Source organism: Halichoeres trimaculatus, unplaced genomic scaffold (assembly GCF_033239565.1).
Source record: "Halichoeres trimaculatus isolate MK-OKI-2021-1 unplaced genomic scaffold, fHalTri1.1 fHalTri1_scaffold_9, whole genome shotgun sequence".
In the NCBI taxonomy this organism is placed as follows: domain Eukaryota; kingdom Metazoa; phylum Chordata; class Actinopteri; order Labriformes; family Labridae; genus Halichoeres; species Halichoeres trimaculatus.
Genome location: NW_027437188.1, coordinates 35,485,203 through 35,509,652, shown reverse-complemented (window position 1 = coordinate 35,509,652; position 24,450 = coordinate 35,485,203). Strand labels below are relative to the sequence as shown.

Genomic DNA, 24,450 nt, shown 5'->3' with positions numbered 1-24,450 from the left:
AGGAAAGACAAAGACCCACACATTTTTCTAAAAGACTTAATAAATTGATTTTTGCATAATATGGGACCTTGAGCTTTTTCATATGGTCTTGCATTTAAAAAGCAAACAAAAATCGTTAATATCAAAATATTGCCAGGATCTGGATCGTACTTTGACATTTGTCAGAAATTTTAGTGACCTTGTTTTGTATTGTTTTTCAGAGCAATCCAACCATTTATGGTGGAGTTATATACACATATGGTGAAAACAGCCCTATCTCACAATGATAAAGAATCCTTAAAAAAAGTCCTGGATCCAGACAGTGATCCAGATCACCTCCAAAATTCAATCACTGCTTCTTTATCACATTTTGAACATCTCCTGAAAATTTCATCAAGATCTGTTTGTAACTTTTTGAGTTATGTTGTTCACAAACAAACTCCCCCAAAAACAAAACCTCCTTGGCGAAGGTAGCAAGACAAGGTCACCATAATTTCTGACAAATGTCAAAGTACGATCCAGATCCTGGAAATATTCTGGATACCAAGATCTGGAATATGAAATATGTACTGGGTTATCATAATTTTCGACACTGTCAGGAAACAAATTATCGTACAAACCTGCAACTAACACCAAATTGTAGCAGACAGTCTGCTTTTCTAGTATCATTGGAGAAGCTTCACATTTTTATAACACCCGGCTGACTTGAGAGATCTGTTTGACTCTTTTAATTTTATTTCCCATTACCCATAATTCATTAAAACCCCAGATATTATGAAATTACAACCTCAGCACCCTTTTTTCCTTATATAACACTTGAGTTGTAGCTGTTAGCGCCTGGCTGAGGCCCTCAGATGTTGCTTTGGGATCAGGCTCTGGACGTTTTGTCCCGTGTTTCCATCTGTTTCTCCAGCTTTGCCAGTCCTGACACACTTTTAGCTCTCTTTATCTCATAAACTGAACCGGATTGCTGATTCATTCCCCACAAACCGCCACACTCGCCACGTGTGCCCGGCCTCGCACATATTTCCCTGCTTTAAAAACTCCTTATTGTCCGACCTTTGTTAGAAAGTTGTGTTTTCCTTGATGAAATGAAGGACGCTTGTTTATTTTGCACACCTGCATCTTTAACCTTTGCTTCACACACACACACACACGTGTAAATGTACACGCGTGTGAAAGCGTCAGCGCGTCATCACAGCAGGATGGTGGCAGATGGCTTCTGTTTCTTGCTTCAGCACGCTGCTATGAACTCTGGGGTATTGAGTCCCCAGGGAGCAGAGCGTGCTAGCTTCGGCGTGTGTGTTCAGAGAGAGGCACGCGTATGTGTAGCTCGCCATTGTGCTCCTCTTTGAAGTAATGAGCCTGCGGCCCCATGGGAAACGGAGTCTTTCTTATTATTAATCATTAGCGTGTTGACAGCTGGAGGTGTTATTAGCGCCTCTCTCTGACTCAGGCTCTGGTTTATCAGCGGCGTTGTCAGCGTCTCTGCAGGTCGAAACCAGGTGATGATGTCTCTGCTCAGCTGGACGTCGTGTCGTCAGAGTCCTGACCAATCAGAGCTCATCCAGCCGGGGTTAAGTGTGCGTGATTTTCCTCTCTGTTTTAAATTCAAACAACAGTTTGAGAAAAAAAAAAGTGTGTATCCTGCGTTTGGGAAGTGATCATTTATCGTCTGTCAGGTCCAGACACGCTCATTGAGCTGCTCTGATACTATCAGCTGTTAGAGATGGGCTCTCCTCAGGGAGTTGTAGTTTTTACAATCCATTAAGACTACAGCTGTCGTAAAGGAGATCTATCCTCAGACATGACTCGACAAAAAATGCTGATGTTTTGTGAATGTTGTCAACAATCCTCCCTCCGCTGTCGTCTCTTTGGTTCGGTCTTCTTTATGTGTCGTTAAAGTTGATTTATTTTAATCATATCTCTTTATTTCTGGTTTCTAAAAGCTTGCAGAATTTTTTCTTTAACATTTTTTATCTCTTCTGTTTTTCTCTTAGAGCCTCCAGTCGTTCAACAGCTGAAACGAACCTACAAATACTTCAAGGATTACCGACAGGTGAGTGAATGAAGTTGGACAATCTCACAATCAAATTTACCAACTATTAATATCATACAATAACAATTTAAATAGTTTCACTAAAGCAATATCTGAAAGTTTTTTCTCAGATTGCAACAAAAAAAATCAGCTTTTATTGATCTTTGCAGTCTCAAAATGATTCAACCCCCTGAGTAGCATCATTTACAAGAGAACAAATCTGCAAATCAGATGTAAAAAAACATAAAAAAGGTTTGTTTTTAGTGACGTTGGACTGGCTCTTAGATATTTGGTGGAGTCAAAAGAATTGTCCAAATATTTTAGAGCAGAGACAAAAAAATTGGATATAAAATTATGGTGACTTTTCTTAAAAGATAAAGCTGGAAATACAATTTGTAAGCTGAAGCTTAAGAGCAGAAGCAATAAGACCTGGAAGTTGTCAAAAAGAGCAAATTTTCAATGACTGCCACCAGATTCTTCAGGAGGCAGCAGGTCAAAAACCGTCAAGCACAGACAAAATGCTGGTCAAACTCCACGACTACTGATCCAAAGGGGTCAGTCTGCTCCAAACCAAATAAATAAGCTTCAAAAGTCTTTGGATTCTGTTTAACACAGGATCTTTTTGGGCCCATGGATTAGCGGGATGTGTGGGCAAGGAAGAGCGAAGCATGGTGGCGTATCAGTGATGCTCTGGGGCTGCTTTGCTTCTACTGGCAATTAGAGCTGCCACATTATTTTCGTAGTCAACTAATCTAACAATTATTTTTCGATTCGTCGACTAATCTTAATTATTTTGTGTTTCAACCTAATTTGGCCTCTATTTTGTATCAGTGGCTGAGGAGTGCACACCTTTAAAATCCCACCTGTGTAACTCACCCAGTGTTGATCTATGACGTTATATCTCCTTCCCTTAAATGTCAAATAATATAAACTGGTGACTCAGCAAAAAGTATCATAAATAATATGCCTGAAAATAGTGTTGAACTAACGAATCAATTATTGTTGTCCAACAGATTAATGTTTAAAACCAACATAAACCTATCAATTATTGTTGGTTGTTTAAAATACAAAGTGTTAAATAAGTAAATATTGATAAAAAAAATATTAAGTTTTATCGAATTTTTTTAATTTATTTTTTTAATTTTTGACTTTTTATTTTTTTACTTTTTGTTTTTTTTTAATTTTTGTTAACTGTTTTTTTTTTAAATAATATTTTGACTTTTGCAAAATTCAGTTTTTTGGAATATCTGCAAACAATTAATCAAATGCCTTATAAAAAAAAAAGTCATTTTTTTTTTTTTTTAATTTTTTTCTAATTAAGGAAATTGTTAAAATTACAATGTATTTTTTTATTTAGTTATTTTGCAAATTTATGACATTGGCAGTTTTTTTAATTTCTAAATCATTGAAATTTTTCAACATTTTTGAATTTTTTTAACTAGAAAAAAATTGAATTTCAAAAGAATAAAATAAGATTTTACAACTTGTTGAAATTTTATACATTTTGCACATTTATGGAATAAATTTTTTTTAATAATTTTTTTTCTTAATATTTGCAAATTTATTAAAAAAAAAAAAACAAAGACATCACATGTTTACTTTTATCAACACAAAAAAAACTTATTAAGATAACTATTCCCCAGATTATAACTACGTATAAACTCTATTCACTTCATTGTCTAAAACTGTGAAGATAAAGTACATTTTGTGGCTCCTGAATGACTAATCCAGGTGAGCTGAGGAAAAATGGCTCCTTTGAAAGTGAAGGTTGCAGACCCCTGTTCTAGCAAGATGTGGAGTGCAATCTTCAGTCGTCAAATGAAGGAATGTCATGCTGTATGTGAGAAAGCAGAAGCTCGAATCAGTGATCCTAATCAGACCTCATAGTCCAGGTCTCAGAAGAAGACCTGGAATGTTGTAGAAATACCGTCAGTGTCCCATGACGTGGATCCAAGAGAAAATCTGTGATGGGATTCAAAGAAGGAAGAAACAAACCCATGAATATTAGCGAACTGGGGGCTAAAGGTCTAAAGCTGCTTGTCATGAAAGGAACATCCTGTCCACAGCGAAGCATGGCGGCGCCTCATGATGCTCTGCAGCTGCTTTGCTTCTTTTGGAAACCCTCAATATGTGAGCTGTTGTCCTTCAAACGTGAGGAAAAGAAGAGGCACTCAATGACTCCATTTGACCCTAAAACCCCAAACATGCAGAAAATATCAATCATCACTGAAATAACTACTTCCCTCAAGAAGCTATTCATATCTTCTGAGGTTTCCTTCTTTAACTTCCACTTTTCTTTAGTTTGAGTCACAGAAAGAAACCGGTTTGTCTTAATCGCTGAGTGTCCAACTTCCTGCAAACTTCTGAACATCCAGCTTTCGGTTCAGATCAGATTTCCCAGCAGCCTCCACGGCGATGCATAATCATCTGTGTTTCATTTGTTGGTGACTTCTTTGGATATTGGCGTGTCCAGACTTCCTGTTGGGTATTTCTGTGCGTTAGCAGAAGAGTATGTGCTGCTTTCAGAAGAAATATTGAGTCTAAATGTTGAAGGGTTTGTTCTACATTTCATCAGACTTGCTGACTTCCTTTTTTTGACACTGAGATGAAAAATGATGCTTTAATGTTTGAAATTAAAGTACGAGCCTCTGCTTTTCTCTCCGTCTGTGTTTGTGACAGATGATCATCGAGCCGACGAGCCCGAAGCTGCTTCCCGACCCCATGAAGGAGCCGTACTACCAGCCGCCTTACACGCTGGTGTTGGAGCTCACTGACGTCCTGCTGCACCCGGAGTGGTCGGTACGTGTCCTCTGCTGCACAAATAACATTATGTCCTTAAAAAAGTGGATATTTTGTTGGTAGAGAGAACAAGACATGACGGACTCATCAAATTCAGAGCAAATAAGATGGTGAAAAAATAACAGAAACAATGAGGAGAGGCAAGAAAAGAAGGAGGAGGTCTGCGTTAGTGAAAAATTACTGTAGGATTGATGTCATAACATTTAGCTTATGAGGGATAAATGATATACAGAAAGTTTTGCAGACCATAAAGGGCATGAAAGAGGAAATACGGATAAAAAAAATACATATTTATTCAGAAAACCTCCATACAGCTGAAGCAAGGAGCAATCTCCAAAGTGTCCACTAGAGGCTGTCTGCAGAAACAGCACAAACCACATACACAGCCATTCAAAGAGACGATCTTTAGTAAAAACAAGTCCTAACCCTCTAATCCCACATCATCAGCTGTGTTGTTTCTATGGTAACGGGGAGCAGAGCTAAACTAGTACTAGTCCTATTTAAAACCTCTGTTCATGACCCCTAAGCCAAACCCCTTGTGTGGCATTATGAAATCAATACCTGTGTCGTTTCCATGGTGACGGATCATCTCCATTCATTTTAATGGGCCAAAAAGTTTGAAAATGCTGAATATTTTAAAAAGCACAAGGGTTAGAAATGTGAAAAGTACACGGACAACTCTCCTCAATATGCTGAACAATTTACAATTTGAATGGTGAAAATCGGTGATGATTTGTTAGAGGAGTAGCAAGGCTTACCTGACCGACAGGTGGGCACCTTATAGAATAGAATAGAATAGAATAGAATAATAAAGACCTTTATTGTCATTATAACAAGTACAATGAAATTGAAGTCACAGCAGCAATCAAGAAAACCAAAGTAAGAAAGTGTAAATAGAAAATAGATGCTGACAGCTTGTCCATCATTGTCCAGTCAGCCAGCCTCCACCTCCACAGGGTCCAGGACTGAGCTTCTTCAGCAGTCTGTTCAGTCTCTGTCTCCTGGATCCTGTCTGCTCACAGCAGGTGAAGCTCTTCCAATGGGCGTTGGTGTCTGGTGTTAGCTCTGTTAGCCATGTCTGTCAATAGCATGATGCTACTCTGCCCTCTGGTATTCCCGCTGCTGCTGGGTTAGCACGGCTAGCTCGTCCATCTTATTGGAGATAGATCTTATGTTCCCAATAACCATGGATGGAAGGACAGGTCCATGTCGTCACTTCTTAGCTCACACCTGAGAACCAGCACGTTGTCCTCATCTCCTTCTCCTCACCTTGTGGGAAACATCAGGCCCTGCACCAGTTAGCATTGACATGCTACAGGCTGCGAACAGCTGATTTCACATGTAAACAATGCAGCCATGGTTACATGTAGGATCTCCAGACAAACACAGGAGAAAAAGTAGTAAAAATATCACTGAAGACACAAAAAGTTTGGTGTCCACGACCAACAAATGAGCCATACAAAGTAACGATCAACTCCAAATACAAAGATTACGAAAAAGAGACGAAAAAATTACAAGAAACGGACAAATAAGTATGTAGCTTCCTGCCTCAAGTGGACACTCAGGGAACTGCAGCTTTTAACTTCATACTTTCAGACGGCGGTTTGCTGCTTGTTCCAGTGACTGAAACTTTTTTGATTTAAAACTTTTGAGCTAAAACAGAACAAAAACAAATCTTCCTCTTTAGAAAAACCTACACACGTAGATTTTGTCTTTTGTCATCCACCCCTCCTCCTCTTTACTCCTCCTCTCATGCGTCTCCATGTCTGTGGAGCGGGCGCAGCAGTTAGGGTCGTATAAAGAGATAATCTGAGAGAAAGGAGAAGTCTGTAGTGACACACCTGCTCCGTAAACAAACAGAGGAAGAAGAAAAGAAAATCAGGTAACAGGTAAAAAAAGGAGGTAAATCTGAGGGTTTAACACTTTAATGGGACAGGTGGAGCGTCACACCACCTGTCCACTCTGTAAACACACACACGCACACACACACACACACGCCGTCAGTTCAGCTACCTGACAGGTGTGCAGCAGCTGTAACTCGACACCTGCCGCCTGTTACAGAAGACAGAGGCAGGTATCTCCACCTGTCGGAACTGCCTGAACACTTGAACCACACACACACACACACACACACACACACACACACACACACACACACACACACACTCTTCAGTGTATCGTTATTGAGTTAACCACACGACTTGTGTCAACACAAACCGTCTCAGTTTACAGCTGTCTGCTCTTCATTTCACAATCTTTATACACACACACACACACACACACACACACACGCGCGCTCGCTTCAACCGTCACCAACATTTTATATCTGTAATCACAGCAGCAGATCCAAGCAGTAACAAAAGAAAACACACACACACACACACACACACTCAGGTTTTAGTGGCCCTCAGGTTGTTGATGGTGTGTGTTAGACCTAAGCAAACGTGATCTAACCTGAGTGGAAAAGGTCAGGACCCCTGAGCGTCTGAGTGTAACCAAACAACGTCTGTTCATCTTTGCTGAAAAACACACACACACACACACACACACACACACACACACACACACACACACACACACACACACAGATATCCACAATAAATTCATGCCTCCATCTTTTTCCAGTTGTCGACAGGTTGGAGGTTTAAGAAACGTCCGGGCATCGATTATCTCTTCCAGCAGCTCGCTCCGCTCTACGAGATCGTCATCTTCACTGCTGAGACCGGCATGGTAAAGCTCACACACACACACACACACGCACACACACACACAGAGCAGCCTGTAACTGATTTATTTACCATCAAACGCTCTCAGAGGTTCCTCTGTCATGCTGATGTGAGCTGGTGCTGCTGATCAGATCTCCTGTTTAAGCGAGCCGCCTGAGGACGGACTTCAGGAGATGTTTATACAACGTGGACTATATCAAGGGTCTTCAACCTGCGCCTCTTAGACTCCTTTGCAGTGGCTCCTTGTAGCTTTAAAAAAATATTACTGAAATGAAAATTTTTTATCTTCTTACCCAGGGTATTAGGAGATCAGGGCATTGCCACTAAATAAAATCTTGCTTTAACATTTTTTTTTTAAATAATTTGAAAAAAAATGAGTTGAGTTTTGTTATCAGTACGTTATTAAAATGCAGTAGTTTTATTTTCAAATTTTTAATTTCAAGTATTAAAATTTTTTTGTATTTTCAATATGTTTTGTATTTTTTATTTTTGCAATTTTGTAATTGAAAAAAAATAATTTTTGTAAAAGTCTTTGACTTTTTTTTATTATTCTTTTATATATTAATTTATTTATTTCAAATTTCAGCTTTTTTTTTAATTTTTGCCAGATTTTGCCAAATTTAAACATTGGCAAATTTCAGGGTTTATTTTATTTTATTTTTATTTTTTTGCGACTTCTTAGAGTTAAAAGTGATTTTTTGGAAATATATTTTATTTATTTTTATTTTTTTTAAGTTCTTTCAATTTCTGAAATTCACATTTCGCATTTTTTTTGCAAATGATTAAAATGTCATTTTTTCATTGTTGCAAATTTTTGAAATCTACTTTTTATTTTGGGGGATTTTACAATTCTTTTTTAAAAAACTTCTTGTTTAGATGATTATTCACCAGGTATTATTTATTTTATTTTACTTTTTTTTTTTTTTTTTTTGTACACATTATTGTCTTTATTGTAAAGATAAAGTAAATTTTGTGGCTCCTGAATAACTCTAATCCAGGTGAGCTGAGGCTAAATTACTCCTATGAAAGTAAAAGTTGTAGACCCCTGGACTAGAATATTCTTTTATTGGTCCCTCATGGGGGAAACTTTTGTTTTCACAGCAGCTGATGTGAACAAAAACAAAGTGTAAAATGCAATGATAAAATAAAAAATACTAATAAAAACAAAAAAATGTAAGAATTTAGAAAAGTGAACCTACACCAGGCCTTCAGTTCTTCAGCAAATCTGGAACCCCCACACCCGACATGTCCGACAAGTTTCTGAAGACAGAAATGACGCCGGAAATGGGGAAGACATTTTCTCAAAAGGTGTATCAAACATCTTCCAGTCAAAGAGTAAAAGTCTGAAGCTTGTGTCTCTTTTAGACGAGTTGTTTTCTGTTTTGTTTTCCTCCAGACGGCGTATCCTCTGATCGACAGCATCGACCCTCAGGGCCTGGTCATGTACCGTCTGTTCAGAGACGCAACACACTACATGGAGGGTCATCATGTTAAGGTACGACGCGTGTGTTAGTGTGTCATTCGTCTGAGTTATTACACTGAAAGAGCTTCAGCACACCTAGTGGTGGGAGGGCGAATTACACATGAGATACTTGGCATTAGAGGCGTCCAGGAAGAGAAGCCGAGTGGAGGATTCTGACACGTTGTTTTACGTCTGAAGTGTTTGATTCACTTTTATTCTGGACGTGAAGTCGCACAGGGAGCAGGAGTTGGATAACACTTTTTGAGATGAAGCTCTGTCGACCATTTTTCTAACTCCAGGCTCTTTGAACGAACGCTGAAATGCATTTTACATTTAAAGTTTTTACCCCGAGTTTGTTGAAACACCTGTACACACACACTCACTCACACACACTGAGGCTCTGCGGCGCTGCTTCACCCCCCGCGTCTCCTCTGCAGCGCTGCCTTCTGCTGCTGCCATTGATTTCTCCCCCTCCCTACAATAGATCCTCCCCCTCCTTCTCTCCTTCTCTCCTTCCCTCTCCCTCCCTCCTCAGGCCTCATTAACCTTCTGCCTCCTTCTCCCTCTCCTCTTCCTCTTATCTCACCTCCCTCCCACCCCCCTCTCCTCCTTCCTCCCTCCTTCTGTCTCCCTCCAACTGTCATCTCTGCCCCGTATTGACGAACAGTCTGGAGCGTTTAAGGAGCTGGTTAACCTACTTCCCAGAAACTAAGACACACTGATGCGCTCTCATCTCCATAACGCCAAGACAGAGGCGGCGAGCGCAACAGATGCTAAGAGAGAGTTATGAACGCTCCATATGCTGAGGGAGAGTCATTAAAGCTCCGTATGTGCAGAGAAAGTTCAAATTAAAAATGTTGTTTTATTATAATTATTAATATTGAAGCCACGATGTGCTTTTTCTGCCGCCTGTAATCCCTGAACATCCAGTTCGCTTCAGTGCACGGAGGGATTACAGAGTCTGCAGCTTCTTCAGACTGAAACACTTTATTTACACGTCAACTGTAAAATTTTAATAATGTGTATCAAGAGTATCAACTTTAGATGGTTTAGTATCAACAACTTGTTACAAATCCAAATTTAATTTATACAGTACAATTTAAAAACAAGTTTACCAAAGTGCTGCACGGCTAAATCAAAGAGAAAACATTAATAAAACAAACAAAAAACAAATAAGAGCCGTTAAAAACTCAGGAGATAGGACCATAAAAGCCTGATTGAAACAAATGTGCCTGAAGTGATAAAAACTGGATTTAACCAGTGATTTTTTTTTGTGGATCCAATTTAAAACCACTCTCAACTTTCACACCAAGATTTAAAATGGCTTTAAATTGTGAGTTTAAAATAAAGTTAAAGAGGGTCTGGGTGCCTGAGAGGTCCCTCCTGGGCTCCACTTGGGCAAAAAATGATCAGTTCTGTTTTATTTTTGTTAAAATTTAAAAAGCACAGGGTCATCTATTGTTTATTTATTTTACCTTTAACTTTTTTTGTCACAGTACATGGGCAGGATCTTAAATTCTTACCTTTTGTAGTTTCAATCTGTTTTAATGTTTTTATTTTTATTAATTCATTAATGAATTTATTTATTTATCTGAAGTCCTCCTCTCCTTTAATTGGTGGTAGTTTTTAGACTTTTTAGCCTTTTTATACATATTGTATAATTCTTTAAGATCTTCACATTTCTCTTTTATTTATCTTTTATTTATCTTTTATTTTGTTTCTTTTATCTCTTTCATTGTTTGTTTCATTTTGTAAAGTACTTTGAAACATTGCTTTTAAAAATTGCTATAAAAATAAATTTTATTACTATTATTATTATTATTATTATTTTTATTTATATTAAAATTGTTTATTATTATTAATAATAATAATAATAATAATAATAATAATAATAATAATAATAATAATAATAATAAAATTGTTGTTTTTTATCATTATTATTATTATTATTATTATTATTATTATTATTATTATTATTATTATTATTATCATCATCATTATCATTGCTATTATAATTGAACAGTATGGTCATATTCAAGAGAGCTACCATCATTTTTCTTTATTAGGTAAATCAGAGTGTTGTCTGCATACAAATCGTAACATACACTGCAAAAAACTGGAATCAAAGCAAGTGTTTATGTCATATTTTAGTAACAAAAAAAAATCTCTTATTATACTTGTAATGAGCCACATTCAACTGGCAAGTCAAACCTGTTTTTTTTAGATAGAGACAAAAATAAAATAGAATAATGCAATATGAGTGTTTTATTTCAGTTTCAATCTCCAGTACAAAATATGACTTATGTGCAACCACTTTAATTTAATTAAATGTTTTTTCTCTTAATTTAAAAACAAAAATTGAATAAAAGTGGGCAGACTTTTATTCTTCTATTCTATATCTGCCAGTGAGGAATGAAAATGTACTCGTCATGTTTCTTGAAATTAGAATAACATCTCAATACAAGAAATTATTTTTCCACACTAATTACAACCAATTCAGACCTCGTTCTTGTCTTTGAATAAGTTGAATTAAGACTTTCTGGACGGGTCAGGTGAATGTGGCTCATATTAGGCCTAATAATAGTTTTTTTTTTCTCAAAATAAGACAAAAACACATCTGATCGATATGAACTCTTTTTTTTTTTTTTTTTCTTTTTTTGGAGTGCAGCTCACATGGCGCCCATCAAGAGGTCATTGTTTGGAAGTATCGTAATCACACTGACTCACATCTCCCTCAGCAGTGATCGGTTAATACGTTTCAGTTCAGTCTTTTTGTCCATGTTGCAATTAGTTTTCAAATAAAAACCTTGTTCAGGCATGGGATTGTTTTAAACGGCACACTTTGTTCTCTTCCTGTACCTTGACCTTCGCCAAAGTGTTTGAGAAGCACACGAGAAAGCTCATAAATCAGTTATTAAAGCCATAAAAGTATTAGGAAAAAGCACACAATGAGCTTTGTTGGTTAAAACCAGAGTTAAAGGCTCCACATGATGCCACAACGTCTCGTTTTTAAATCATTAATCTGCTCAGATTCTGATTTTTCTAACCCAAACTGTTTATAAAAGGAATCAAATTAGCGTCTGATCTGGATTCAACAAGTTGTCTGCTTCTCTGTCCGCACAGTGTAATCTGTCTGCTCATAAATCTGTAATAACCCTGAACAGCTGAAGTGTATCTTACTCTAATATCATTAATTCCTCATAAGCCACGGTGTTCCTTCCTCTCCATCACGCTGCTATTGTTTGCTGCCCTGCATCTGAGCGTGGATCAGACGTCTTAATGTGTGTCGGCTGCTGCTGCCGGGATAAGAAACGGAGCACAACAGTTGGATTAACTGTCCTCCTTCGTACTTTGTTTTCACACTGACCTGCTGTCCACGCAGGAGAAGAAACCTGCATCCTCTATGTGGGGGTTTGTGGAAAGACCGGGTCGAGCTGATGTGGGATGAAGATGTTTTCATCAGTTTTGAGGTCAGGTCTTTGGTGGTAGGAACACTAATAACTGGGTCTAGATAGAGCCCCAAGCTGGACTTGGTGGGAAAGTATTATCAGGGACGAAAACAAACACATGAAGTTGACTGACTGTGCTTTGAATAGCGTTTTTATTTTTCTTTCTGAAGTCTCTGTGCTCTAAACTTTCTGCAGTGAGCCTCATCAGGTCTTTGTTAACCAGGAGGATTGATTCCTGTTCGGAGCTGCAGCGGCTGCTCCTCTCAGCAGTAGATGTCATTTCTGTTTCTAATCTCCAAACAGGAGCAGCGGCCACAGATGGCTCCTGCCAATACCATCACTGAGCGGATTTGACGAGCAGCATTTTCTGACAAAGAGCATGCCGCTGTGTGGAAGTTGTCGGGGTGTGACCTTTTATTGATACGACCCAGTGTGTGTTAGAGCGCGTGACACCGGTAGCGTGTAGAAACAAATCTTTATAATATCACAGTTATTTGTGAAGTCTGTTGCCAGACTTTCTCCAGATCTTCTTTGCGTCCTTCTCTGACCTCTGATTTTCTGATGAAAGGTGATTTTTGAATGTTTGCTTCTTTAACAGTTCTTAAAGAATGTTCCATTGATGGTGATGTCAGAATGGTCCTTGTTTAACGCTGTTTACAGAATGTATGGTTGATTAAAGGTGGTTCAAAACTTATTGTTTGGTTAGAGTTGATCCCGGAATGTTTGGTTTATTGAAGGTGATTCCGGAATGTTTGGTTTATTGAATGTGATTCTGGAATAATCAGTTGATAAAAGGTGATTCTGGAATGTTCAGTTGATAAAAGAGGATTTCTGAATGTTGAGTAAATGAAAGGTAATTCTGTAATTTTCCTTTGGTTTGAGGCGATTCCGGAATATGTGGTTAAATGAAAGTAATTCAGGAATGAGCTTTTGGTGAAAGTTGATTCTGGAATGTTCAGTTGATAAAAGATGATTTCTGAATGTACAGCAAATGAAAGGTGATTCTGGATTTATTTTATTTTTCAATTTTTTGTCAGATGTGATTCCAGAATATTTGGTTAAATAAAGGTGATTCAGGAATGTTTTCTTTGATTGAAGGTAATTCCACAATATTTGGTCTGATAAAGATGATTTTGGAATGTTCAGTTAATGAAAGTTGATTCTGATGTTTCAGTTGCTCAAAGGGGATTCCAGAGTATTTGGTAGAATTAAGGTGATTCAGGAATGTTCTTTTGGTGAAAGTTTATTTCAGAATGTTCAGTTGATTAAAGGTGATTGGTTAGAAGTGATTCCAGAATGTTTGGTTTATTGATGTGATGCTGGAATGCTCGGTTGGTTTATGGTGATTCTGAAATGTTCAGTTGATAAAAGGTGTTTTTTGGAATGTTTAATTGATTGAAGATGATTTCTTAATGTTCAGTAAATTAAAGGTGATTCCGAAATTTTCCTTCGGTTAAAGGTGATTCTGGAATATTTGGTTGAGTAAAGGTAATTCAGAAATGTTCTTTTGGTAAAAGCTGGTTCTGGAATATTCAGCTGATCAGAGGTGGTTTCAGAATGTTTAGTTGATAAAAGGTGATTCTGGAATGTTCAGCCGATTAAAGGTAATTTCTGAATGTAAAGTAACTGAAGGGTGATTCTGGAACTGAACTTTGGTTAAAGGTGATTTCAGAATATTTGGTTTAATAAAGGTAATTCAGGAATGTTCTTTTGGTAAAAGTTGATTCTGGAACGTTCAGTTGATCAAAAATGATTTCAAAATGTTTAGTTGATTAAAGATGATCACTGAATGTTTCGTAAATGAAAGGTGAATCTGGAATTTTCCCTTGGTTAAATGTGATTCCAGAACATTTGGTCGAATAAAGGTAATTCTGGAATGTTCTTTCGGTAAAATTTTGTTCTGGAATTTTTGGTTGATTAAAGGTGATTCTGGAATGTTTGGTTGTTCCATGGTGATTCTGGAATGTTTGCAGTGCAGTTTTGTTGAAACTGCGTCTATGAAAGTGATATAGTTTTTTCAAATACTCAGCATAATGTAGCTTCCTCAACAAATATGAGAAACGGATCGTTATTTGACCCAATAAGATGAGATGATATCATCAGTTTTAGTTTATTTTAACGGCCTCTGTCCCAAAAAGAGACTAGGTCAAACTACCTGAGAACTTGACTTAAACTTTAAGAAAGTCTTCTGGTTATAAATCTACTTCCTTCTTTGTGACGTCACAAACACGGCGCGGCTTCAGTCATCATTTACTTTAACATCATTAACACACTGACACTTCAGCAAAACACACACACACAGGCACACACACTAAAGTAAGACAGATGCCTTTTATTCATTGGGTGAGAGGAGGAAGGACGAATGTGTCCACTGGGGTTACACACACACTCACACACAGACACAGCAGTTTTGGGGGGGGGGCTGGGCACCAGATGAGCGTGGTGGTGGAGACAACGAGCTGCAGCGTCCCTCTCCATCTGTCTCACACACACACACACTTAGATACCACCAGCTGGAGCTAACAGAGAAAGTGTGTGTGTGTTTTATTTGAATATTAAGAATCATTAAGAGAATAAAGTTGCTCATTTGATTGAGATTAAAAAGGGGGGGGGGGCTCAGATTATGTTTGGGTGGAGGAGGGGGGATTAGAGCAGCTCAGTGTCTTCATCACATTTTCAGGATTACAGCTCAGAATTAAGATGTTAAATAATAAACATCATCTGTGTGTGTGTGTGTGTGTGTGTGTGTGTGTGTGTGTGTGTGTGTGTGTGTGTGTGTGTGTGTGATCAGGACGTGTCGTGTTTGAACCGGGACACCAGTAAGGTCATCGTGGTGGACTGTAAGCGCGAGGCGTTCAGGCTGCAGCCCTTTAACGGCATGGCGCTGAAGAAATGGGACGGGAACTCAGAGGACCGGACGCTCTACGACCTCGCCAACTTCCTCAAGAGTAAGACGCCAACATCACTCTCACACTTCCAGGTCAGAAAACGCTGGTAGCTTTCGACACAGTAATAACATAATGGCGTGGTTCTGTCTGCAGCCATCGCTCTCAGCGGCGTGGAGGACGTTCGTTCAGTGTTGGAGAACTACGCCCTGGAGGACGACCCCATCGAGGCCTTCAAACGCAGACAGGCTCAGCTGGCACAGGTGGGTGGAGACATCAAATGCACCCTCTGTGTGTGTGTGTGTGTGTGTGTGTGTGTGTGTGTGTGTGTGTGTGTGTGTGTGTTTGTGTGTGTGTGTGTGTGTGTGTGTGTGTGTGTGTGTGTGTGTGTGTGTGTGTGTGTGTTGATTGGTGACCGTCTGCTGTGTTTCAGGAGGAGGAGCAGCGTCTGGCCGAGCTCTCCCAGCAGAAGAAACAGGGACTCTCTCTCGGCTCCATCGCCTCCCGGTTCTGGCGCAAACAGCAGTGAGCCCCGCCCCCTCTCACACTTCCACCAATCGCAGCCCGGCTCTCCATCTGCGTCCAGGTGAGGGGAGGGGGCAGAGGACAGAGGGAGGAGGAGGGGGGCGGGCCCTGCCGTCAGCGGCGCCTCTTCTGTGGGCGGGTCCGCTGTGCAGGAACATTTCACAGACTGCACCAATAAGAGGGGCACTTCCTGGTGTTTTGGAGGCGGGGCTTGGGCAGCCCCTCTATGGGATGTCATCTGATGCTTTGACGCTGCTGATTGGTTAAAACAGGACCTGAGAGAGAGGATCCAGGTCAGGATGGACTCTTGTCGTTGGCGGTTTGAGGCTGAACTGAGATCAGCGCTGCCTTCGCCACACGGGCTCTGATGGCGCCGCCGCTCTGTCCTGGTCCTTCACAACGTTTGTTTTATTTTCTACTCCTCTGTGTGTCTCAGGCTGTGCTGCTGCAGAGCGTGATCAAGTAATGAGTCATGTTTATAAAAAATAAAAAAGAAAGACTTCAGAGTTTTCTTCAGAGTTTATTATTTAATACGATCGAGTGTCGTGTTGGTGGCGTGGAGTGAAGATGAAGAGAACGGCAGCTGAGTGACACAAATTTCCTCAACTCTCATTGGCTGGTCCGTCTGCATCTTTTTGTTTGTTTGTTTGTGTCCGTTAAACACAATCTGCCCTCCAGGCACGACGGAAACTCTGAAAGGGTTAAATTCCTCCAGGTCTGTGTGCGGTACGTCTCTGCTCCGGCGATCTATCCCCCTACACAGCAGATAAATAAGACTTGAATTAATACAGGATTAATCAGCACAGAGTAGGTCGGACACCAAAACGTTAAAACATCCTGTTGACTTTCAGAATAAAACTCTCCCCGAATCAAATTTCACTTTGTGACAACGAACTGTCATAACGAGCAGAGCCACACCAGAATTCGTTAGAGGTTTTGGAGGACAGTTAGGACGACATGGATGAGGAGAGGATCATCACATGACCCGGGTCAGCTCAGTACGGTTGATTTTGTGGCGTTTCCAGTGACTCAAACCGGGACAGGTTCTCAAATTGCTGATTACTTTCTTTTTCAGAAAGTGGCGTCACCAAATAGCGCTCCATGGTCATATATTACCAGGGTAAACTGCGCGCTGCTATGATGCTACGCTATTACGAAGCTGACCGCAGCAGGGATCTGCAACCTTTACTTTCATGAAAGTCATTTTCCCTCAGCTCACCTTGATTAAAGTCATTTGGTAGCCAGAAAATCTACTTTATCTTTATAAAGTCAAAAAAGTGTATAAAATTATAAACAGTGAAAATCTAGTGAATAATTTGTGTTTATTAAATTGAACATGTAATGTCTTCGTTTTTTATTTTCAATAAATTTGCAAATATTTAAAAAATATTTACAAACATGAATTTGCAAACTATGAAATTTCAAAAGGTTGTGAAATTTGAAAAAAAATTAAAATGCCAAAAATTTTCAAATTTAAACAAAAACTAAATTAGGCAAAACTTAAAAAATTGAAATTTCATAAATTTGCAAAAAATTCAATAATTTAAATAAGATAAATTAAAATAAAATAATGATGAAAATTTGCAGAAATTAAAAAAAAAACGAAATTTGCTAAAATTTTATCAAGTTTGCAAAATCTTTTAAAAAATGTGGATTATTTTTCTAAATTTGAATCAATGTCAAAAAAAATTGCAAAACTTAAATAAAAATTGAAAGCTTTATTGCAACTCAACACATGATTTTATTCAGTGTCGATGTCTTCAATCACTAATACCCTCTGTAAAAAAGCAAATCACGTTGGCGCGGAAAGGGTAACACAGCCTTCGCCAGCCGCATACAAAGAAGGACACGGTTGGTCGTGAAAAAAACACAAACAGGATCAGGCTTCACTGATCCAACCCGTACCAAACCGTACTGATTCTTACCGGGCCGCTTGGTGGAGGCGGGGCTTAAAAACAGAACATTGACGGATGAAGGAGCACAGAGATGGACCAGACACAGATCTAGTGGAAGTCTGACCTGTCTAACTCCGGTGCTATAAACCTCAAAAAGCAGATCTTACTGAATTCACGATTTTTCCACGTCTGTTTGAGAGATGAAACGACTTTTAAAAGAGCGTTTTTGGATGGAGTTTGATTCAGCGAGATGATGTCAGTAGAGTCTCAGCTCTGATTGTTTTTTTAAGATTCAGCCTTAAATAAATCCTCTTGCATGGGAGGCATAAAAATCTCTTTTCCGTGGGAAACCTTCTGCAAGAAGTCAGGATGAAGGGATGCAAGAAAGCAGCTGAAACATTCAGGAAGGAGTGATGGCGTTTACTTTATACAACCTGTGCAAACCTGAAAGAGTGATGAGTGCGAGGACGAGGACGAACAGCTGAGATTGGAGTCTTTGATTGCGTTTTCTTATTTTCCGCTGGGTGTGCGTCCGTCTCTCAGCTCTCGTTGGCTCATTACAAACAAAAACTTTCAGATCAGACCACAAATATTTCTCTTCATGTTGAGAAGGAATGAGTAACCCATAAAAAACGCTGCCTACTGAGAGATTGTGCATTTGTGCGTGACGACGTGTGCGGGACCGAGTGGAATAAACAAACATTAAAACGTCTCGTGAAATAGAAACCTCTTTGTTCTCGGAGAAGCTGCTAAAGTTTGACTCTTTAACGTTTTGTAAAAGAAGAATCACGCTGGACGGCGCCTGTTTTGAAACCTGATGGTGGAGATGAGGATGTTTGAGGCTCAGCTGCTCTTCTTCTTCTTCTTCTTCATGTGTTTGTTGATGAATCATGTTGATGTGAATCACCACCGGCTCAAATAAAGGAAACAAACCAACACATTGTCGCGTGGCTTCATTTTATCCTCTCCTCTGCGTCCTGGAGTCTGGTTTCATCTGTTAGAGAACAAACTGTTTAGTTTTTCACCAACAGGAAAATTAACCTCATTAAATCTGCTGCTGGCTGCTTTCAGGACTTCTTACTCCCTGAATCTTTACAACCAGTAAAATTCTCTCTGGTTAAGGTCTTAAAACTGATTTCCCCTCTTTCCACAAACACAACCAGATTTTCATCACCTTTCATGAAACCAATCGCTCCAATTTACGTCCAATAAATGACTTTAAGAGCTGCTTTCCTCTGAGTAATCAAGCACTTCTTTCTCCTTGAGTCAGAAGTTTGATTTGTATCTTCCACGTAAAGTCAGGAATAAAGTTGTAACGATATGGGATTAAAGTTAGATAAAGTACAGTTGTAATGAGATTAAGTGAAGTTAAAGTCGTTATGTCAGATTAAGGTGTTTAAATCACAAGATTAAAGTTGATCGCTGTCCTCTTTTTATCTGCGTTCCTGAGCTTTAACGATGTTCTGGTTCTGATCCAGAGCTGCTGCTGGAGCTGGAAAACCCTCCTCTTCCTCCTCCTCCTCCTTCGCCAACAAAGCATTCATTATTTCCCATGAGTCCCTGCTCCTGATGCCAGGCGGCGTATAAAACCCAGAGGTGATAATTGTCTCTCTGCTGCTCGTTGAGCTTTAAAGATGGGTGGAGGTTTTGGAGGTTTTGGAGGTTTTGGAGGTTTTGGCGTCCAGCAGAGCCGAGGAAAGAACAACAGATTTACAGGTTCAGAGCCCGGCGGGGTTTCTGCTCTAATCTGAGGATTCCTGAGGTTTGGTCGGGTTTCAGCCTCTTATATTTAAGGTCTTCAACCTGCGGCTCTGGAGCCTCATGCGGCTCTTTGACTCCTTGGCAGTGGCTCCTTGAAGCTTTAAAGAATATTTTATGGAAATAAAAAAATGTGTTTTTCTTACAGAGAGTATTGATCATTAAAGACACTGACAGTAAATAAACCCATGGATTAAAATTTTGTTAGACTCAATATGCATCCCCTCTTGCAATACAGCTTCCAAATTTTTTAAAGATTTTTGCATTTTTTCCCAAATGTTTAAAATTTTAAAATGTTTTGTATTCCTGCAAATGTCTGCAAATTTATAAAAATCCACCTTTTCATTTTTTTTTATTTCTATAATTTTTGAATATTTGTAAATTTTTGAAATGACATTTTTTACTTTAGCAAATTTATAAAACTTTCGTCTGCTTTTTGCTATTTTTTCCAATGTTTGTAAATATCAAAATATTTAAATTTCTGCAAATTTCTACAAACTGTTTTAAATCAACTTTTTTGAAGAAAAGTTGTTTTTTTTTTATTTCTACAATTTTTGAATGTTTTGCAAAATTTTGAAATGACATTTTTTTTCTTTAACAAATTTATAAAACTATTGTCAGATTTATGCAATTATTTTTCCAATGTTTGGAATTTTCTAAGTTTTTTAATTTCTGCATATTTTTGCAAATTATTTAAAATCCACCTTTTTGAAAATAATTTGTATTTTTTTTATTTCTACAATTTTTAAATATTTTGCAAATTTTGGAAATTACATTTTTTTTCTTTTGCAAATGTGTAAGAATTTTCTCAGATTTTTTGCAATTTTTTTTCCAAATGTTGGCAAATTTCAAAATGTTTTGAATTTCTGCAAATTTTCTAAAATCCAATTCGTATTTTTATATTAATACAATTTTTGAATATTTTACAATTTTCAAAATAACATTTATTTTCTTTTGCAAATTTATAAAAAATTTTGACAATTTTTTTAATTCTTTTTTTTGCAACTTTTTGCACATTTGTTAAATTTCATTTTATTTTTGAGTTTGCAAATTTATGATATTTGAAAGTTTTAGAAACATTTTGCAACTTGTTGAAATGTCATAGTTTACAAATCCATGAAATTGTTGTGTTTACTCCAGCAGCCAAACCAAGGCTGCAGCGGCTGTTGCACAATGCATTCTGGGACATGTAGGCACTTGCAGCACACCTCAGCACTCAGGAGAAATCTGAAATGTGGCCACATTGGGAGGAAACTGATCGCTTACACAACATCTGGTAAAAATTCAACAAACAGGATTTTATTTGAGCAATTCCACTTTTTCTTTTTCCATCAGGCTCTCACAGCTTGGATGTTTTTCCTGGTGTTAAATGCGGCACAGAAGAAAAGATAATGTGGAAGAAAACTTGATTTAAAGCTCAAGTATTTCACAACTTCCTCTGACTCCAGAAGAGTGAAAACTCCTCTAATCGCCCCTGTTTGGAGCTGAAGGAGGTTTAAACAATCAGCTTGAACCTCTTCTTCACCCTCTGAGTGTGAATCTCAGCAGGACTGCAGGGAAAGCAGCTCAGGAGGGTTTCCAGCTGTGGTTCAGGAGCTGAGCTCTTTAAGAGGCAGGATTAAAACGCTGCTGTTTGCACAACTTTAGGTGTCTTTAAAAATCCTGTTTTTACAGATTAGATGCTCAGAGTGCAGTCAACCCTTAGTCTTAGTCAAAGAGAGTAAATCAGTGGCTGTCAAACTTTAAAGCAGGAGGATTAAGTGGGGAATAAAAAGCTTAAATGATTAGATTTAATCAACTATTTTTTCTTTACAAAACATGGAAACAAATTATACACAATGTTTCGTTTGGATTCATTGATACTGAATCTTTAAATTAGTAAATAAATATATGCCAATGCAGGAAATTGGTTTAAATTAAATGTAAAGCCTTTGACTAAACATTTTTACATCTTAAAACTAACATTTTTTGACACCTTGATATTTTTTTGGCAGGGGAATGGTTGATAAAAGTGAAATAAAAGTGCACTGTGGGTGAAAGTATTGTGATTTTTTAAAGCTTTCTGTGAAAGAGAAGGTTTAAAACGAATCAGAATCATAACTTAAGGAGTTTAAACGCTTAAAATGATTTTAATAATAAAGATAGTTGTTTTAAAATGTTAAACTGATTTTAAAGTGTTAATTTACCGCCACAGTTTAATTCATTTGCGTGTTTTTAATGTTAAAACCGTCAGGAAGCTGCTGAATCACTCGCATTTGAATGGTTTTGTGTCCCTGCGCATGCGCGGATCGTTGCTCCTTGAAGTCATGTTAATGACGTCGTTTGACACCAGCGCGTGAAGTGAGAGAACAAGCGGCGGGAAAATACAGGGGGAGAGGAGGAGGGAGAGGTTTCACACCTCGCTGAAAACCGTCAGGTGAGACAGGGAGCGCGAGCCTCTCCCCCTCACCTCCTCCACGAGGGACAGACGACCACGTGCCAAAGTGTGTGTGTGTGTGTGTGTTTGAACTATAAACGGTTTGAAAATTAGTCAAAATAACTCCATTAAATCCAGATTAGTCCCTGTTTTAACCATCTTAATTTTCTTTTTATTTCGTTTCATCTTCATTTAGTAAATTTAATCAACTTTATTTTACTTGATTATATTGAATTTTATCCTATAATTTTTTATTTTACATTTTTACCTCTATTTTCTTATTGTGTTCGACTGTTATTATTTTTTATTTTAAAGCTATTGTGGCTAAAATAAGTTTTAGCATATTTGTTAAACCCTGGTAATGTGTAGTTTTAATGCTTTTAACATCAATAAGACAATGAGCCTTTTGATAGTTAGCTACTTTTTTTTTAACAAATTAGCTCAATGTTAGCGCTTAGCTTGCTTGATTTTACAGCTACTGAGGCTAACTTTGTTCTTAAAATGTGAGTCATAGCTCTTAATTTGTGTCATTATTAATAAAATATTTCACATTTTGTGTTTTCATGCTGAAGTAAACCAAAAATTTTGAGCTATAGCCTAAATGTGATGTAGCTTTGTAAAATTCTTCTGTTAGCTAAGCTAATGTTTTGATTCCAGTTTTTTTTTTTATTCAACCTTCCCGCTGACCTCTTCCTTCGCTCTCCTCGCTCTGGGAGTTCTTGAAGTGTGAATCCGGGAACAGTGAAGCGGTTTGGAGGTTTACGAGTCAGACCATTTGCCTTTTCAGAGAAGCTAACAGCAGGCTAGCTGTTAGCAGCAGACTGCAGGGACTGAAAAGTAACACCTTCAAGGAACTTTGACCCCACGCTCTGCAGCCGCCAACATCATAAGCTTCTACATCACTTTATTTACCTTTTTATTTGAATCTTGAATATTATTTAATTCAAAATGTGTGAATAAAAGAGAGTGAAATGTTATTTAATACTATCTTAGCTTTCCTCATTACCAAGTCATCAAGTTTGCAGCTTGGTGTAATAGTTTGCAAAGTCTTGACAGCCAATCATTCACGACCTGTCCCTTTAAGTTGAAATGGGCGGGGCTAACCCATGACTGACAGCCAGGTAAAGCAGAAAAATGTGAGTATATCTCAGTTTTGTTGATGTTTTATTCTCATAGCTCCTCTTTAGGACCCGTTTGTCGCTCTGCAGTCTGCGCATGTCTGTTCAGGTGTCAGTCTTGGCACCTAGTGGAGTTCTTCACGCGTATTTGCGCTCACACCTCCACAGACTTTCCCACGGGTCCTTCTCTCACATCCAGCTCCCTAACGACCCCCTCCGCCACCACCTCCTCCACCACCTCCTCCTCCTCACGGGCACGCGGCACACGCCGTGGATTCTCTCACTTTGACAAAAGCTCGTGCCGCCTCTTCTCGGACCATTTGGGCACGTGTTGGGGGACAAAAGGAGAATGACATAAAGCTGCAAATGCTGTGCGTAAAGTGTGCCAAAACATCTGGATGAACCAAAATGAGCCTTTTGGTGATGAGCTCGCCCCCAGCCTGTCATCTTTAACAGCTTTTGAAAGTTTCAGAAGGTTTTTACGGTAAACAGAGCAGAGAGAGCAGAGTTTCTGGGCAGTTCCAGTCATCAAAGTGCGTAAAACCAGAAGGAAACTGAGTGACCGTGGATGTAACAGGCTGCCGTGCGCGTGACGGACCGTAGTGACAGCTCCTTTGTGGAGATAATAAACATCCGATAAAAATCTCCCTTGGAGCACGCGCACCTGCCCATCACAGGGGGCGCGTGGCGTGCCCGTCCTGAGTGGGAGCAGGAAGAAGAAGAGAGTAGAGGGGAGGGGTGCGCGTGGATCAATAAGCAGATGGCGCGCGATCGAATATGTGCATATTGTCGACTGATGGCGATGCTGCTTCCTGCAGCTCGTGTGCACGCGTCCCCCGAGCTCTCCAGGGAGCAGACGCTGCACGTGCTGAGCAGGTATGGATTCTCCTTTATCCTCCTGTGTCCGCGTGATGGACGGGCGCGTGCGTCGCTTTAATGATGAGACAGATGTGCCGCAGAGATACAGGCCGAGTTATTTCATGAGCCTTTTAAATCAACTGATGGAGAAAACGAGATCTTGAACTTCTCATAAAGCGAGTTTATTTGAGCAGCAACACAAATAAAAGACGAGAACACGTTTGTTTACTAAAATACCGTAAAGTATCTAAATGTGCGCAATGTAAACAGCAGGTCTAATGTCTCAAACATGAACACACGTGTCGTTTAATCACTCATATCACACATTACGTGACATACACATTTTCAAACCTGATGTAACAGTAAAATGAAGTGTTTGCTGCTCTAATCGGGTATTTACGGTAATGAGATAGCTGCAGAATGTTAAAATTCTGGCCCCAAACTTTAAATTAAGACTTTTAATATAATGTTTTTATATATTTATCTTCTGTTTGTTTATTTGTTTTTTTAGCAATCTATCTATGTGTGTATGTGTGTGTGTG

General features: G+C 38.7%; 1 protein-coding gene across 1 annotated transcript in view; it reads left to right on the top strand.

The window, feature by feature from the left end:
- The window catches only part of timm50 (translocase of inner mitochondrial membrane 50 homolog (S. cerevisiae)), a 51,516-nt gene extending 34,233 nt beyond the window's left edge, over positions 1-17,283 (top strand). The window contains exons 5-11 of the mRNA XM_074679008.1: positions 1,980-2,038; positions 4,697-4,816; positions 7,442-7,546; positions 8,939-9,037; positions 15,245-15,401; positions 15,495-15,601; positions 15,772-17,283. Of these exons, the coding sequence (XP_074535109.1) occupies positions 1,980-2,038; positions 4,697-4,816; positions 7,442-7,546; positions 8,939-9,037; positions 15,245-15,401; positions 15,495-15,601; positions 15,772-15,867 (743 nt within the window). The 3' untranslated portion in view covers positions 15,868-17,283. The remainder of the gene's footprint in view (positions 1-1,979; positions 2,039-4,696; positions 4,817-7,441; positions 7,547-8,938; positions 9,038-15,244; positions 15,402-15,494; positions 15,602-15,771) is intronic.
- Positions 17,284-24,450: the final 7,167 nt, after the last annotated feature.